The sequence below is a fragment of the Eutrigla gurnardus genome (genome assembly GCF_963514095.1).
Source record: "Eutrigla gurnardus genome assembly, chromosome: 4".
In the NCBI taxonomy this organism is placed as follows: domain Eukaryota; kingdom Metazoa; phylum Chordata; class Actinopteri; order Perciformes; family Triglidae; genus Eutrigla; species Eutrigla gurnardus.
In genome coordinates this window covers 30,927,032-30,941,930 of record NC_139918.1, presented here as the reverse complement: position 1 = coordinate 30,941,930, position 14,899 = coordinate 30,927,032, and the positions used below count along the sequence as shown (strand labels likewise).

The window sequence follows — 14,899 nt, the reverse complement described above, 5'->3', positions numbered from 1 at the left end:
AGATTCGTTAACATTCATTAACAAACTAGTCTTCAACACGGATGAATCTGTTTTCAATAAAAGGCTCCGGATGGAGTTACGTTTAGACGCACTGAGACTCGCTGTATGTTTCCTCGAGGCCTGACAAACACATCCGATGCATTTAAGTCCTCATGAAATGAAATATGTTTAAATTGTGGGCCTTTTTGCTCTATTAATCTACATCACTTAAAAACCCAAATAATCGGGGCGGCCGGTGGGGCAGTGGTTAGGGCAGCCGCCCCATACAGAGGCCCAATGTCCTCGTCACTGTTGGGTATACGGTAGTTACTTTGGAAAGTAGTTAGGTTACAAGTTAAAAGTAATCAGTTACGTTACAGCGTTACCTGTGAATAAAAGTAACGCGTTGGAGTACTCATGCGTTACCAAAAATTAAAAGCCGTTTGCAGCGCCTCGCACATGCTGCACCTTAACCGACACAAACACAGAAAGATTTAAGAGGTACAAAGTAACGCGTTACCCACAACACTGGTCCTCATGAATACAAAGACTTCAATGGCGGTCTAGCCAAAAAAACTTTAAAAAAATAAATAATAATCAGCAGAAACTCTGTGAGCAGCCTGACTGCAACATTTTCAACACAATATTTGCATGGTTGAATACTTTGGTTAAATCTGCATTAACATGAATTGCTCTCCATCCTTCGACGTGCTTCCATTAGAATGAGTCACACAATCTAACCTTTCCTGCTTTTACTGTAATGAATATTCAGTCTTTGTATCGAGTCTGAACTACACCTGCGATTACACACTAAACTGAAGCACATTTAGCGGTCCTCCGTATGTGGCGGTGAGTACGGCGAGTCATCCGGAGCTCAGGAGTCACCTGCTTCAGTTGATTCAGCGGCGTTCGCTCGTCTCCGTGTGTCACGGTTCGAGCACGGCTAATGGCCAAAACATTGTCATTGTCACATTGACACAGTGGCGGGTTAGCGACGCTGCGGCGGCTGAAAGGCACTCGACGCCACGTTAGTCAACCGCGGCGCCGCCGAGATGGAGTGGAAATGTAAAGGGCCACGTTTAGTGATTTGGCTGTCGGGGAGACGTCGTCTACAGATAACACAGACTCTTGTACTGACTGGTAGACGACAGATCAGTCAAATTAAACCCACACAATATACTGCAAGATAAGGAGCATATTTCAAGAATAAAAGCAGATTCAAACTTCAGTATAGAGGTGAAACAGACTGTGGAAGGTGCTGACTCTTCCAGTTTTAACCAGATTGTCTCCGTTTCGAACTTTGTGCTCTTGTTTTTAAACCCGTTTCTTGTTTTACTCTGTAGCACTGTGTAAATGTATTATTATTATTAATAGTAGTACTAGAAGAACTTAAACTGCAAAACGTAAATAACGTAAACGTAACTTTGTTCTAGGATTTTGTCAATCCTGCTGCAGCTGAAAAGTCAATCTGCTTAAATGATTGCTTGATGCTTCTTGAAGGTTTTATGGAAGTATTCAGCTATAACACTTGAAGTTTGCATCTTTGTTTCTGTGCTCAGATGTAGAACAAGTGCACTTATGTTGCATAAGGTTTGCCAAAAATTAAATCAATTTTGGAAATCATTTCCAATAATACTTGTGATCTCGATTCGAGCAAAGTTCAACCCTTGACAGGATTTGAATGATACCTCTGTGAGCGCCTGGTGTAAGGCAGCAGCGGCGTGAGGGGTCACGTCCCAGGCCGACTTCCCGTCCACCATGAGGGCGTCCAGCGTGGCCTTCTCCAGGACAACGTCGAAGCAGGCGTCGGGGAAGGAGAGCTGACCCATGTCCATCTGATGCCAGCTCATCCCGGGGCACTCGCTGTACTTGGCACTCATCGCACCGATGCACACGGAGGAGTAGTCGATGTTGGTGATGGCGTGGTAGCCGGCGGCGTACATGTCCCCGCTCAGGGTGCTGTTTCCACAACCTGAAGGAAAGAGAGAGGAGGAAGACTGAAACCAATAAATCAGCAATATGTTGTCAGTGTGAGTATAAGATGTTGTGATCGCAACATAATGATTAAGCAGCAAGATCCCCATCACGGCAACAAAGGCCGCCATGTCGGCGACCGCCGCCTGTGATTGATGAGACACCGTCGCTATTCGAGGAGTATAAAAGTGTGTTCAGTCGGTTCTGATGTGACCTCGGGCTGCACCGAATCCGTCACCCGGGTGACGGATGGATGAAAGCCGAGGGGGGGGAGGGGGGGAACATGCAGCGAGACAAGATGAAAATACTCTACTGAATGCTGCGTCTCACCTTTTGGATCAGATGACTCATAGACGGTGTGGAGAGGAGGAGGAGAAGGAGTGGGAGGAAGAGGAGGAGGAGGAGAAGTGGGTGTAGAAGAAAGGAGGAGGACATGGAGGAGACATGATACACATTTGTGCTCGCCTCGGAAATGTTCATAATATCTTGTACTTGTGGAAGCGTGTGAACATCTGTGTCGGAGGGGAACCGCCGAGGAAGCAGGCGGAGTGTGATGGGTGGGCTGAGACTTCCGACACCCCTGTTGCAAACGTGTGGCTGGAGCTTGTTATCACCTTGCTGCTTCAACTAATTACCAGCCTCCTCGTGTGTGTGTGTGTGTGTGTGTGTGTGTGTGTTTGTGTGTAAGACTGCTTCATTTAGCAGCCTCACACTCTAAACTACACATTAAGGTGTCCAGTGTATAGAAACCCTTACATGCGTGTTGTACAGTGTGATTGTCCGTCACGTTCATGAGTGAATGAAAGGCAGCAGGTAGGAACCATGAAACCAGATTTAAAGTGACACCAGCCACAAACCTTTAGAGACCTCGCTGTGCCAAACTGTGAAACGAGCTGTTTAAGCACGTAAATGTGTGTGTGTGTGTGTGTGTGTCCCCTCGCTGGAGCCAAGCCGTCCCGTGATGGATATCCCCTGTGACGCTGGCTTCAAAACAAGGTAGGAAATACTTCAACTGCTGCTTGACGCACTGAAATCCTCTCTGTATATGGACGGCTGGAAGATGAGAGGATCAAACTGCACAGACTCAACAGGTGCTTTTAATTCATAGTAGTTCATCTTACTTTACGTGTGGCAAAGCGTCAGAAACACAAATATTCAGTGTGTGGTGAAAATGAGGGACTGTGGCCTCATTCCATGCTCGGGTTTGGTGCTCTCTAAAGGGGGTTAAATCCCACCTGGGCCCCCCTCTCCAACCCCCAAAGCATGCCGGACATTGTTTCCGAGGGTTCCCCTCCGCTGACACAGCTGTGTGTGTGTGTTCTTTTTCCATCAACTCGGCTCCGAGGCGGGGGTGTCACATGACAGCTCATTCCTTGGGGTTGTCACAGCAATTTTAGTTGCCAGGCTGTCATCAAGGACACTACTCTCATTTTGGCTCTGTGACTCCAGCCGGTGACCCCCGCGACCTCTGACCTTCACACACACACAAGCTTTCCAGTTTACCAGACATTCACACGGCCCAAAAATGAGGTTAGACAGGATTACCTGCATTTATGTCAGTCTACGCTTGTGTACGGGGGAGATCCTACAGAGTGTTTATGTGACGAAGGTTTATTGAGGATAGCGGGTCGGTCCAGGCCGGTCGGGAGCCGGGAGTCTGTTTTTCCTCCAGCTGAAAGAGAGGAAGCTAAAAACCTCCTGATGGTGCATCCTAACTGGATTATCCGGAGCAGCAGAGAAGGAGACTAAAGTTAGAGGTGTCATATCACCTCGTTCTGCTGGCTGTGTGTGTGTGTGTGTGTGTGTGTGTGTGTATGTGTGTGTGTGTGTATGTGTGTGTGTGTGTGTGTGTGTGTGTGTGTGTGTGTGTGTGTGTGTGTGTGTGTGTGTGTGTGTGTGTGTGATGGAAAATGTGAGTCCTGATCATACCGTTCATAACAAATTGGCAAAAATAAATCAGTCATCCGTTTGTGACGTGAAAACTATTTGTTTGTTGTTGTCCATTTATAGAGGAAAGTCTGCACAAACAGGGGGGGGGGGGGGGGGGGGGTTAAACAGGAGAAGAAGAAAACCAGCTGCCAGTGCAGACAGCAATGTTGGCCAAACAAGGAAGCAGCTCCTTCCTGCAGACTCAGAGATGCTCGGTCCAACAGTGGTGTCAGGTTGCATGACCGACCTGTCAAACCTTTGATATTCAAGAAAACGCTTGATACACTCATGAAAGGAAGCCGTGGAGCAGCATTCCTGCGCTGCTCGAACACGGTCGCCTCACCAAACAGCAGACAAGAGGAGGAGAACGGAGACTTTTCTCCACAAAGACTAAAGAAAGAAATAAAAATGAACATGTTTATAATAAAAAAAACAGGGTTTTGAAAGTCTAACTGACAGCTCTGGATATTTCTTAGATTTTCCTCGAGGATTAACCCCATTGTCTATGTGGGTGCTCGCCTCCTTTTTTGGAAGTTTACAGAGTGTTACAGCATACTGTGCACTGGTTAATGTAAACTCAGAACTGTACTTAAATAAAATGTTTGCATAAGCTTGTTTTCCATCAAGAAAGTGCTTCTGTAGCAGAATATCTGCATTCACATTAATACTTTGCAACCGCACCCTAATTTGGATGCTCGTCCTCACACACAAAAATGGGATTTAAGTTTCCTACATAGCGATTTCATTCCTTTCCAGTCAAGTTCCTAGAGTCTAAAACAACACGAACAGTTGGAGATTTGACCTTTGAGCTATCAGATGACCGCCGTCCACAGAATCAGCGACTCTCCAAAGTCCTTATATGGTCGGGGAGGGGTGTTGGGTGGGGAAACCCTGCGAGTGAGCCGGCCGTGTGAAATATCAAAGCGTGCGATCTCGCAGCAGTGGAAACTCCATGATGTCAGAGGCATTCGGGGAACTCAGTCACATCCCAGATCGGTTTAGACACATGGAAGGATGCCGGTGCTGCGGAAAAGGTGAGGTTCACATGTGCTCCGGCAACAACACGGAGCCCCCGCCGCCCCCGCACACCCCGCTGGCCCTGGACCAGCCCGAGGCGAACCGATACCACGGTGACGCTTCGCAGGGTTCAGATGCAGCGAGTGTAAATGTCAACATGTGGGGGGAAAGGCAGGCTAGAAGTGTTTGTTGTTGCACATTAATCACGTGGCTGCAAGTGTGTGAAAGAAAATCACACATTAAACATTTGCTCAGATTAGTCATATTTTTGCATTATGCACACGGACGTTAACGTTTGTATAGTTTTGTGTGCGATGTGTGATGGAGTCTGACTGCGACTGGTCATGTCGGCTCATTAGAAGCCTGCACACGTGTCGGTGTTTGTGTGTGCTCACCATGACGATGATGAAAGCAGACAGTGTCACACTGGGCCTTGTTTCAACCAATTATCTCTTCTTATCTTCCCTCCAAGTGAGGATCCACCGTTATCTGATTAATTAAGCATACACATTTCTACGACAAGCCTCGGCTGCACAGTGCTCGTCACAGAAATGTGGATTTCATTTATTTGACCTGTAAGGACTCTTACTTGTCATTGAAGTCGAGGCAAATAAACACAGAAACAAAAGCATGTAGCTGCTTGGAATGACCCACTGGAAGGTTTTATAGGAGGGGGGACACGCGATGAACTGTAGAAACTTTCTGACAGTCTCCCCTCGAAGGCATTCATGGTTTTGCACTTCAGCTGGTGTTTCTGATTAAAAATGCACAATATATCCAAGAGTTGTTGCCGAGTGAAAACAGCCTCACAGCTTGTTCGACCTCACACTGAGACGGAGGAGAAGATTCAGGGAGGAGCGAGGGGCGAGTTAGAGGTGGACAAGAATGGAGGAGGATTAAGACTTCAGAGACAAGATCAAAAATAAATATAGTAATAGAATAAAAGAATGTTTTCTATCACAAAAAAATAAAGTTGAAGAACTACTCAAGCAAGGCAAGGGCCGAGAAACGTGGAGAAGAGGGAGAAATGGAGCAAAAAGGATATTTAAATGAAAAATGGCTTTTTTGTATGTGAAAGCTGATCTGTCTTTGCATCTTCACCAGATATAAGATATTCTTTATTTCCATGTTTTTCAAGCAGTTTCAGATGCGCCGCAGAAGTTGCATCAGCAGCGAGGCCAGATGAAATTCTCTCCAAAGATTGGCTCTTCCGGCAACTTCTCCTCTCAAGTCTCTTCTTCCCTCCGCTCACAAAAGTAACCTCCGTTATGTAACCGGCAATACGAGGTAATTAGTGGCTGAATATTTATGCATGTGGCTGTGACAGTGTGACTGTTTGATGGAGTGTGAGCGTGTGTGTGTGTGTGTGTGTGTGTGTGTGTGTGTGTGTGTGTGTGTGTGTGTGCGTGATAGAGGACTTTTGGAAGGACTCCATTGTGTGACTCCGTCTCTCTGCTGTGGCTCGGAGCCTAAAGCTTCTCTCAGATCCAAAAACACCAACAGGCACCAAGAACCAGCGGCTTAGTGAGAGGACGGATCCATCCTTTCTCCCGTTTTTAGCCAGAACTAACCATTATTGAAAACCACCCACCTCACTCTTTATATCACTTCTATTCCTCGTTACCTTCCCTGCCAGCATCCGTACGATATCAAGAGCACATAACGTGCATTTTTGAATGGTGCTTCACACCACACCGGTTGTTTTTTAAGCCACTTCTGTCTGCATTTAAAGCCCTCTCCGTCCTTAGCAGGGTCAAAAAAACAGACCAAAAAAAAAAAAAGCTCAAGAACGATGGATAGAGCACCAACATGACGGCAGGCAGGTGGGGGAGATGAGAGCACCGAGGGTGAGTAAGAGTGGGAGGGAGAGAGAGAACGAGAGACAGATGCACGGACAGAGAGAGTGTGGTAGAGAGCCCAGACGACACACACACACACACACACACACACACACACACACACACACACACACACACACACACACACACACACACACACACACACACACACACACACACACACACACACACACACACACACAGCAGGTGTGCCACTGGACTGCATGTCCTTGTAAAGGGTGATGCTGTGACCCGTGCCAACAAATAAACATAATATATGTGCAATCTGAAATCCATCTCTGTGTAAATTTAATATGCCAGGATGAACGCCCATGTGTCGTCCCACTTGTTTATTGTCTTCCTTTTTTTTTATGCCTCCGGCTTCCCCCGGTATCACTGCGTTTAACGTCACAAGTACTATGATTTGTGGGTAATTCCCTCAGGCGAAGACGGCAGGAAGGGCGGACTTACGGGAAAAGTGCGTATAAAAAGGCTGGAAACGTCTGCCAGAGAGCAGACATCGGCATCGCCACTTATCACCATCTCATCACTGCAGAGGAAACACGTTGCCACAGCGTTTGCCAGGCTACCTATGAGTTACCGAGGAGCTCGTCTGGGTGTGTTTGCGTGGCGTGTGAGCAGCTTTTCCCCTCGACATTCATCTTTGTCCACAGCGAGTCATTTGCAGACTCACCAATATTTATTTTTCCATCAGGCCATTCTAGCAAGAAGAAAGCATCTTTGTGCCCTTTGTTCTCTTTGAATGTTTTAATGTAATGTCAGTCAGTGAGAGGAAGGTCATGATTCAGCAGGAAAATGTGCGTGTCAATGTACTGTATGACGCTATAGTCAGGTTTTTCCTTGTAACTGCATGTAATGAGGATAAACACAACATGGTACAACAGCACCGACCAGGCAACGTCAGAGATGGTGTTGTTCATCCAGAGACACGCTGACGCAGATTCCTGCACACGGTAGATGTAACAGCTACATTCAACCGCCCAGAAGACTGCAGGTCTTTTCTTCTAAATGTGTGTGAAGGTAAGATTTAAATGAGGACAAAATCTCAACGTTGGTGTGTAATGTTGGCTGATTGTCTGGCACATACTGGGAACAACAAATAAATACACACACACACATTGTGCAGAGGGGGAAGTGAGGGTAACAGCAGTATAGGCATTTTCAATTAGCCACCTACCAAGACCACGTCTGTGACAAAATGAAATGGCCGAAAAAGCAAAGGTATTCCTGGGTTTTTAACACACACACACACACACACACACACACACACACACACACACATACACATACACATACATACACACACACACACACACACACACACACACACACACACACACACACACACACACACACACACACACACACACACACACACACACACACACACACACACAGAGGCTCAAACTTGACTGGTTAATTTTCTGCCTGGTTGGCAGGCGAGTTTGTCAGTTCAAGGTGCCTGCGTCTATATGTAAATGCCCCGCCGGCCGACCTTGGTGTGATTATGCATATGGCTCGGGTTTTACAGATGAGAGCCGGCCCGGTGTGGAGGGGCTTTATGGCTGACCACGCATATTGATCCCTGCAGGAGGAAATAGCATGTCTCTCTGCAGTGTCATTGTGTCACAGTCTAATCTAAATCGGAGGTCTGAATCAGCGGTGCTGATAGAAAGTTCCCCCCCCCCCCCCCCCCCCCCTTTATAGTTTGCTTAGGCGTTACTCTTTATAGCACCACTAATGAAATGACTTAACTGAAAAATATCTCATCTACAAAAAAGGAAATTAGCCCAAATCCAAACTGTCCAAATGTCCTTTCAGTCATGGGTCACATGCTAACTGGTGCTAACTGGTGCTAACTGGTGCTAACTGGTGCTAACTGTGGTATGGAGGCCGGCGAGTGAGCACATTGATGTTTAGCTGTGAAAATGTGAATATGTAACCCGACAACTCCATTACAACACCATCTTTCTTGTTTCTATAGCAGAGATCTTCAAGATGGGGTCCGGGACACCATAGGGGGTCTGCCGAGTTACTGCAGGGGGTCCCTGAAATACACCCATCCATCCATCCATTGTCTACCGCTTATCCTGTATTCATCAACATGAATACAAATATGAATCTTGTTGTGACATTGTGATGTCGAACTGCCAATATAGAATTCAAATATGTTCTATAAATATAGGAATCTGTCAATAATGATTATGTTAATGGCTTAGCATTGTAAACATCATTACGAAAGTAGCACTATAGGTTGCAGTACATTATTATACAACATCATTTTATACTGTATGTCCGAGCCACGGGGTCCTTGGCCTGAAATAGTGAAGACCCCTGATCTATAGTGTGGTGGTGTCAAATGACATCCATCGATAGCCCGTTAACATCCGTTCCTGCCGGACTGACGTCCTGCTGCCTCCGTATTCAAACGGTGCAGGTGTTGACAATTTATGACACAACAGAAAACCACATTATAAATCATGGTCTACATGCACCAGGAGGAACACTTCAGAATACAACAGTGACATATATGTTGTTTCCACGAGGTTTGCACCGGCACGACAGCGAGCGTCGCCGTCTCCTTCCAGGCCGGCAGCAGCAGCAGCTGACAGCAGCGAAGTCGCTAATGAAGAGTGAGTCAGCCTCGGAGACGGTGATTAATGCTGCATACCTCATCCCCCCCTCGGGTGTGCTGCTACATGCAATATGCCGATGCCTCATCTCTACACTCCATCACTCTCAGACAGACACACACACACACACACACACACACACACACACACACTTTGATGTTCCAGCTGCTTAAACTGTTGTTTATCATTGATTCACTTCTGTCTGAATTTATTTCAGTCATCTGCATAATCATACAAGAGTTTGGTTAAAGGATGGTGCTGCAGTGACCTGCTGTGACCTGCTGCCCAAGTGATGAAGAACTGGAGTGGACAACACGACACACACACAGACACACACACACGTCTGTTCTCACTGAATTATGACCACATCCTGTCTGTCAGAAACCGAGTGTTCTTCGTCCATGAGAAGAGAAGGAGGTGGAGGAGGTGAGTAGGAAGACATGAGGAGAACTGTGTGTGTGTGTGTGTGTGTGTGCGTCTAACGGCCTCCCTAAAAATAGCATCCACCTCTACCTGTCTGTGACCTTTCACTCATGCTCCCTCAGACCAGCACTGTGATGTCACTCACTCGGCAAAGAGGAAGTACTAATATGGTCATGGGAACAGGAACCACAAGAGGATCCGTGGAAGGTCACCGTAGTAACATCCGTGGTGCTCTGAGGCTACCTGCGGTGTGCAGAGCGCTGCTGAAACCCTCAACGGCTCTTTCCAGGATGCAGAGAGGCGACGGACGGACGGACGGACATGATTTGGTGGAAACGGGAGGGCAATAAGAGCGGAGGCATGTAGCGCGGGGTGGGGATGAGGAGAGAAAGGGATGAGATGTGGCAGAAGAGCGGGCTGAGATAGACTCAGAGTGTGAAAAGGAGTAATTGGCCAATGCGACGATGAAGAGGAGCGAGGCGAGGCTGGAAGCAAGCGGCTGCTATGAAGTATTCAGTCTCTCTCTCGCTCACTCTTCTGTTTCCTCTGTGAGGCGTCTCTGCTGCAGCAGCGTCGACTCAGACTGCGTACTTGATGAGACGGCCAGCACAGGCCTCAACACACACACGCACACACTTTGATATACTGTGCGTGTGTGTAGTGTAACGCCACACATACAGGTGCTGAAGACTGTTAAGTGCTATTAGCCATCATCCTCCCTCTCATTGGTTAACAGAAGAAACGTGTTCTACAGAGCATCTCCCATCGTCCTCATCCAAGTGGAGCACCAAATCATCTGACATGCACCAAAATGTCATCACCATCTCATCCACCCCACCCCTCACCCCCATTGAGCTATTACTGGGAAATGCATTTGGAAAAAGATTAAGACCTTAAAAAACAAAAAAAAGAAGGGAAGTGTGTGAGCTGGAGAGCAAGAGGGGGCAGTTCTCAGAAAGATAGGAGAATATGATGCTCGGCAGGGGTAAAGTCTGCTGCCAAAAACGTGGTTACATCATCACAGGTCAGCGAGGCAAAGTGTAATCATGATAGAGATGAGATGATGAGGGGATGAGAGAGGGAGGAGGGAAAAGGAAGGAAGGAGAGGGACGGGTGGACCAGATGTCAGCTCCTGAAGATGAAAATGAGCTCGACCAGCTGCAGAGGCTTCAAGCTCACAGAAACATGCCTTACGAGGAAGTAAACGCAGTGCACAAACAACAGATCAACTTGTGCCACAAAGAGCAGACCGCCGCGTCGAGCATCAATTGCTCAGACGGACGAGAACATCAGGCTTCTTGGGCAGAGCAGCAGGGGCGTCTTCTTCCCTTCCTCCATCCCCCTCTTCCTCACTTTCACCATCCCTCTCTCCACCTCTCCCTCACGCTAGATTACGTAACCTGTGCTACAGACTCCAGAGGAGGAGAGGGTTGCCGGGGATTAAAAGCAAAAAGACCGTGTGCTAAAAGGTAGAGACAGAAAAGACAGATACATGTAGACAGGCACAGAAGCAGCCCAGAACACAGAGCATGGACAGGGGGAAGAAGGGAGACGGGATGGGAGGTATGAGAGCGGTTGCCATGAGTCGTGAGGAGCCTCTTAAAGGCAAAACGGGAAAAAAGAGGCGGCAGCAGAGAGTGAAGAGGAGGAAGGAGACGGAGTCAAAAAGCAGTTAAGGAAAGGTGACATGTTACCGATACTTAGACGGAGAAAGGAAGTTAATTAAAATAATACAGGAAAAGAGATGACGTGTCAATGTCTTCAAAATGTAACTCTGCATAAAAACCAGAGACTTATCATCAAACAGTCGAGCACTTTCATGCAGCTGCAAGAGCAGCGGACTGAGAAAGGAACTGTACTCATCATCCCATTGTACACGCACAGCAGAGCAGGGAAATGAGACTCGGCCCCTTTAAACTAAGAGCTGTGGTTTGTTACAGCGAACTCATCAGCTGGGACACGAGTGTGGAAACTACAGCCAACTGCAAAGAGAGTGAGACACCATGCGTCGCAACGCAGCACTCTCTGCCTGCTTCGGGTTTGTGTTCGGTGGATGACATAGTTTTAATACGGCGTGTGTGTGTGTGTGTGTGTGTGTGTGTGTGTATTTAATCTGCATGGGAACACGAGGTCTGGAAAGACTCCCAGTTGTAGGATTTGTGAAAATCTGCAGCTCAACTCTCTTTTCTCTCAATCCTTTCTTCCTTCCTGTTTTTCTTCTCACTCGTTTTCATGAACACAATCTCAGATACTTCCACTGTTCACTCCACTCATCCTGGATGCCATCGGAGCATACCTTAGCATCTCTGTCGTGCTCTTCATTTGGGTTCGGGGAAGTGACTCTTAACTCAAAAATAAGAATTTATCGTTTTAAAAATGACCACACACTTTGAGTGGCAAATGTGCAGACTGTATATGTACCATGCCAGGGGGAATGTTTAACAGCAACATACCTACAGTAACTAAGGTGGGCGGGGCTTAGCAACCACATAATTGCATGCCAATGCATTTTGAAGCCCTTATCAACATAATGCTCACAAAGCGTAGGACACACAGCATGCAGCATATGACGGGCTCTCCCACTCATCAAGCTCACACATAAAAACAAACAACACCACCACCTTCTTATTACAGCCCAACGGTAAAGTTAATGCATAACAATGTGCTCTGAAATAAATATTGTCTTGGGGAGCCGGTAGTCATGGCAACAGGCAGAGGAACTGACTCTGCAATGGTGGTTTGGGTTTGTCTCTCCCTCACGAGCTCCAACGTGATTTAATACTGTAGGGATGGGAGGGAGTGTCTCGGCTAAGTGAGTTGCATTAAACAGAACACTGGAGTCGCCGGCTCGTCTTCTCCTTCCTTTCTTTTTTATGTGTGTGTGTGTGTGTGTGTGTTTGGGATGGCATAAGATACACAAGGCCCCTGTTCTCAGGTTTAGGTGAACAGAGCATTACAGACCATGGCAGACATCTGCTCTGCGATTCCCTGTCCAGGCTAATATAGGCCACGCAAACACACACGCTCTAATGGCTCTAGCTAATCCCGGCACCACTGGACGAGATAATCCTCCATCCAAACGTGAGACTTCTCCTCAAAATACCTTTCCACTCACCGCTGCATCACTATCCTTTCACGTTATCCTGCTCAAATTCAGCCGCAGCAGAGCGTGCAACGTGAACGGACCGGCGGCAGAGAGACAGCTGGAATGAAGGAGGGAACGAATGGCAAAGAAGAGAGAAGGTTCAATGCAACGGCATCATGGCGAGCCCCGGCCTCGTCGCTGACCCCTTCGATTATTATGTTGCACTCCCAAACAAGGGCAACACCCCTAGCTGCAGTTACTCAATGTTGTTGACTATCTGACATCCAATCACAGACGTGAGTCATAAAAAAATATTTAACTACTGATTATCCTCATCCATGTTCCTTTTCCCCCTTGATTAATTGATAATATATTTATTTAACCTCTAATATTGCAGTCAGCATATATACTGTAGAGGGGCATAGTGCATTTTCTGGAAAATCAATTGAGACAGGAATTAACAAAAGGTGATATTCACATTCGAATATTGTGCTAAACAAATAGCTTAATACCCCACTAAAAGGCCAATACTGTATGTTCCCTGTTAAAGACTAATAGTATGGTGTTGGCCAGCAGCGAGCCCGGCAGCACCGAGAGGCCAGTGGAAGTCAGTGATGTGCAGTGATGTAACGGAGGGGACAGGTGGCTTTCAGAGAGCCAGGATCAGCACTAAGTGGTTTCCACCATTAATCAATTCAATCTCCCTCACTCTCACACACCTCATCTCGCCCTCTCCGTGTCTTTATCGTGTCTCATAAAACACCATCGTTTGCTTTCTGCTCAGTCCATCCAAGCGCCGATAACGACATTAATATATGCAGACAACTGTCCTGCAGAGAAAGGCATCGGAGGGATCTATATTAGTTTCATATCTGCCTGTTGGGGGATTGTTATCCAGCGTTGCACGGGTCACGAGTCAGTGCATCGCTGCATACATGGAGCCTTCGCTAATAAAAAGAGCTCAGATCATTAATGACTCCTGTCACATTATTACAATAAATCTATTCAATGATTTAGGCTAAAACACTACGACCTCTGTCGTAACAACTAGAGGGGACATAACAGTTTCATCAATAGTGATCACGGCAGGATACCAATGTCACCGCCGAGCACCTGACTCAGCAGAAAAGTTTGAGAGGACCTGGCTGTGGAGGATGGTCTGCTCTACGTCTGTTTGACCTCCGTCACATCTGAAGTCAACGATGACGCGTGCCTGTGTCGAACAAATGGACGTACTCTAAAGAACACATTCCTTTACGCTAACGTACGGATTTGGTCAGGGATCGGATGCCGTCTCTGTGACTCTCCATATCACCATGGCGATGGCGAGGCCAATGTTTGGATGAGTTTCTACTGTTTTTACGTTTTGACTAGGCGATTCCTGCCTTAATGCAGTCTCAGCGTCCCGTATGCGAGCGAGCGGGGACATCTGTTCCCAGCGATCTGGCCGCCCTGTGTTCCATCAACAAACGACAACACTGCGTCACACCGTGTGATGAGCAGGCAGAGGTGGCAGAAACCACCACACATCTAAACGCCTCGGGGGATCCACAACCTGCTATCCATGGTGAGAAACTGTTGGAACGGTGCACGGCAACACCCACAGGTTCGCTCATTAGTAAACAACAACCTGAAGAATCACCACGTTGTACAATATGATGGAAAAATCAACTGAAAAATCTCAGCTGCCAATCCACACAAACAGTGCACGACAACAGGGGACAAGCAGATTACAGACGTTTATTAAAACTGCTTTCCCTCAAAATTGCCAGAGGAAACTGTAATCTTCATTCCAAGTGGATAAATCTCCCTTTTCTTATCCAAAATCTTACATCTCATGTGTGTGTATGTGTGTGTGTGTGTGTGTGTGTGTGTGTCTTTCAGACAAGTGAGAGTGAAGAGGGGCAAATGGAGAGTTACATAAGAATATCTCGACGAGCCGAACTAACTCTGTTATGCTTGGTATATAAGAAGTGAGAGATCGAGAGAAGAGACGCACA

The 14,899-nt window shown here is 47.0% G+C and overlaps 1 protein-coding gene across 1 annotated transcript in view; it reads right to left on the bottom strand.

Moving 5' to 3' along the window:
* The window catches only part of ece2a (endothelin converting enzyme 2a), a 49,842-nt gene that overhangs the window by 23,158 nt on the left and 11,785 nt on the right, over positions 1 to 14,899 (bottom strand). The window contains exon 3 of the mRNA XM_084007008.1: positions 1,668 to 1,951. Within this exon, the coding sequence (XP_083863134.1) occupies positions 1,668 to 1,951 (284 nt within the window). The remainder of the gene's footprint in view (positions 1 to 1,667; positions 1,952 to 14,899) is intronic.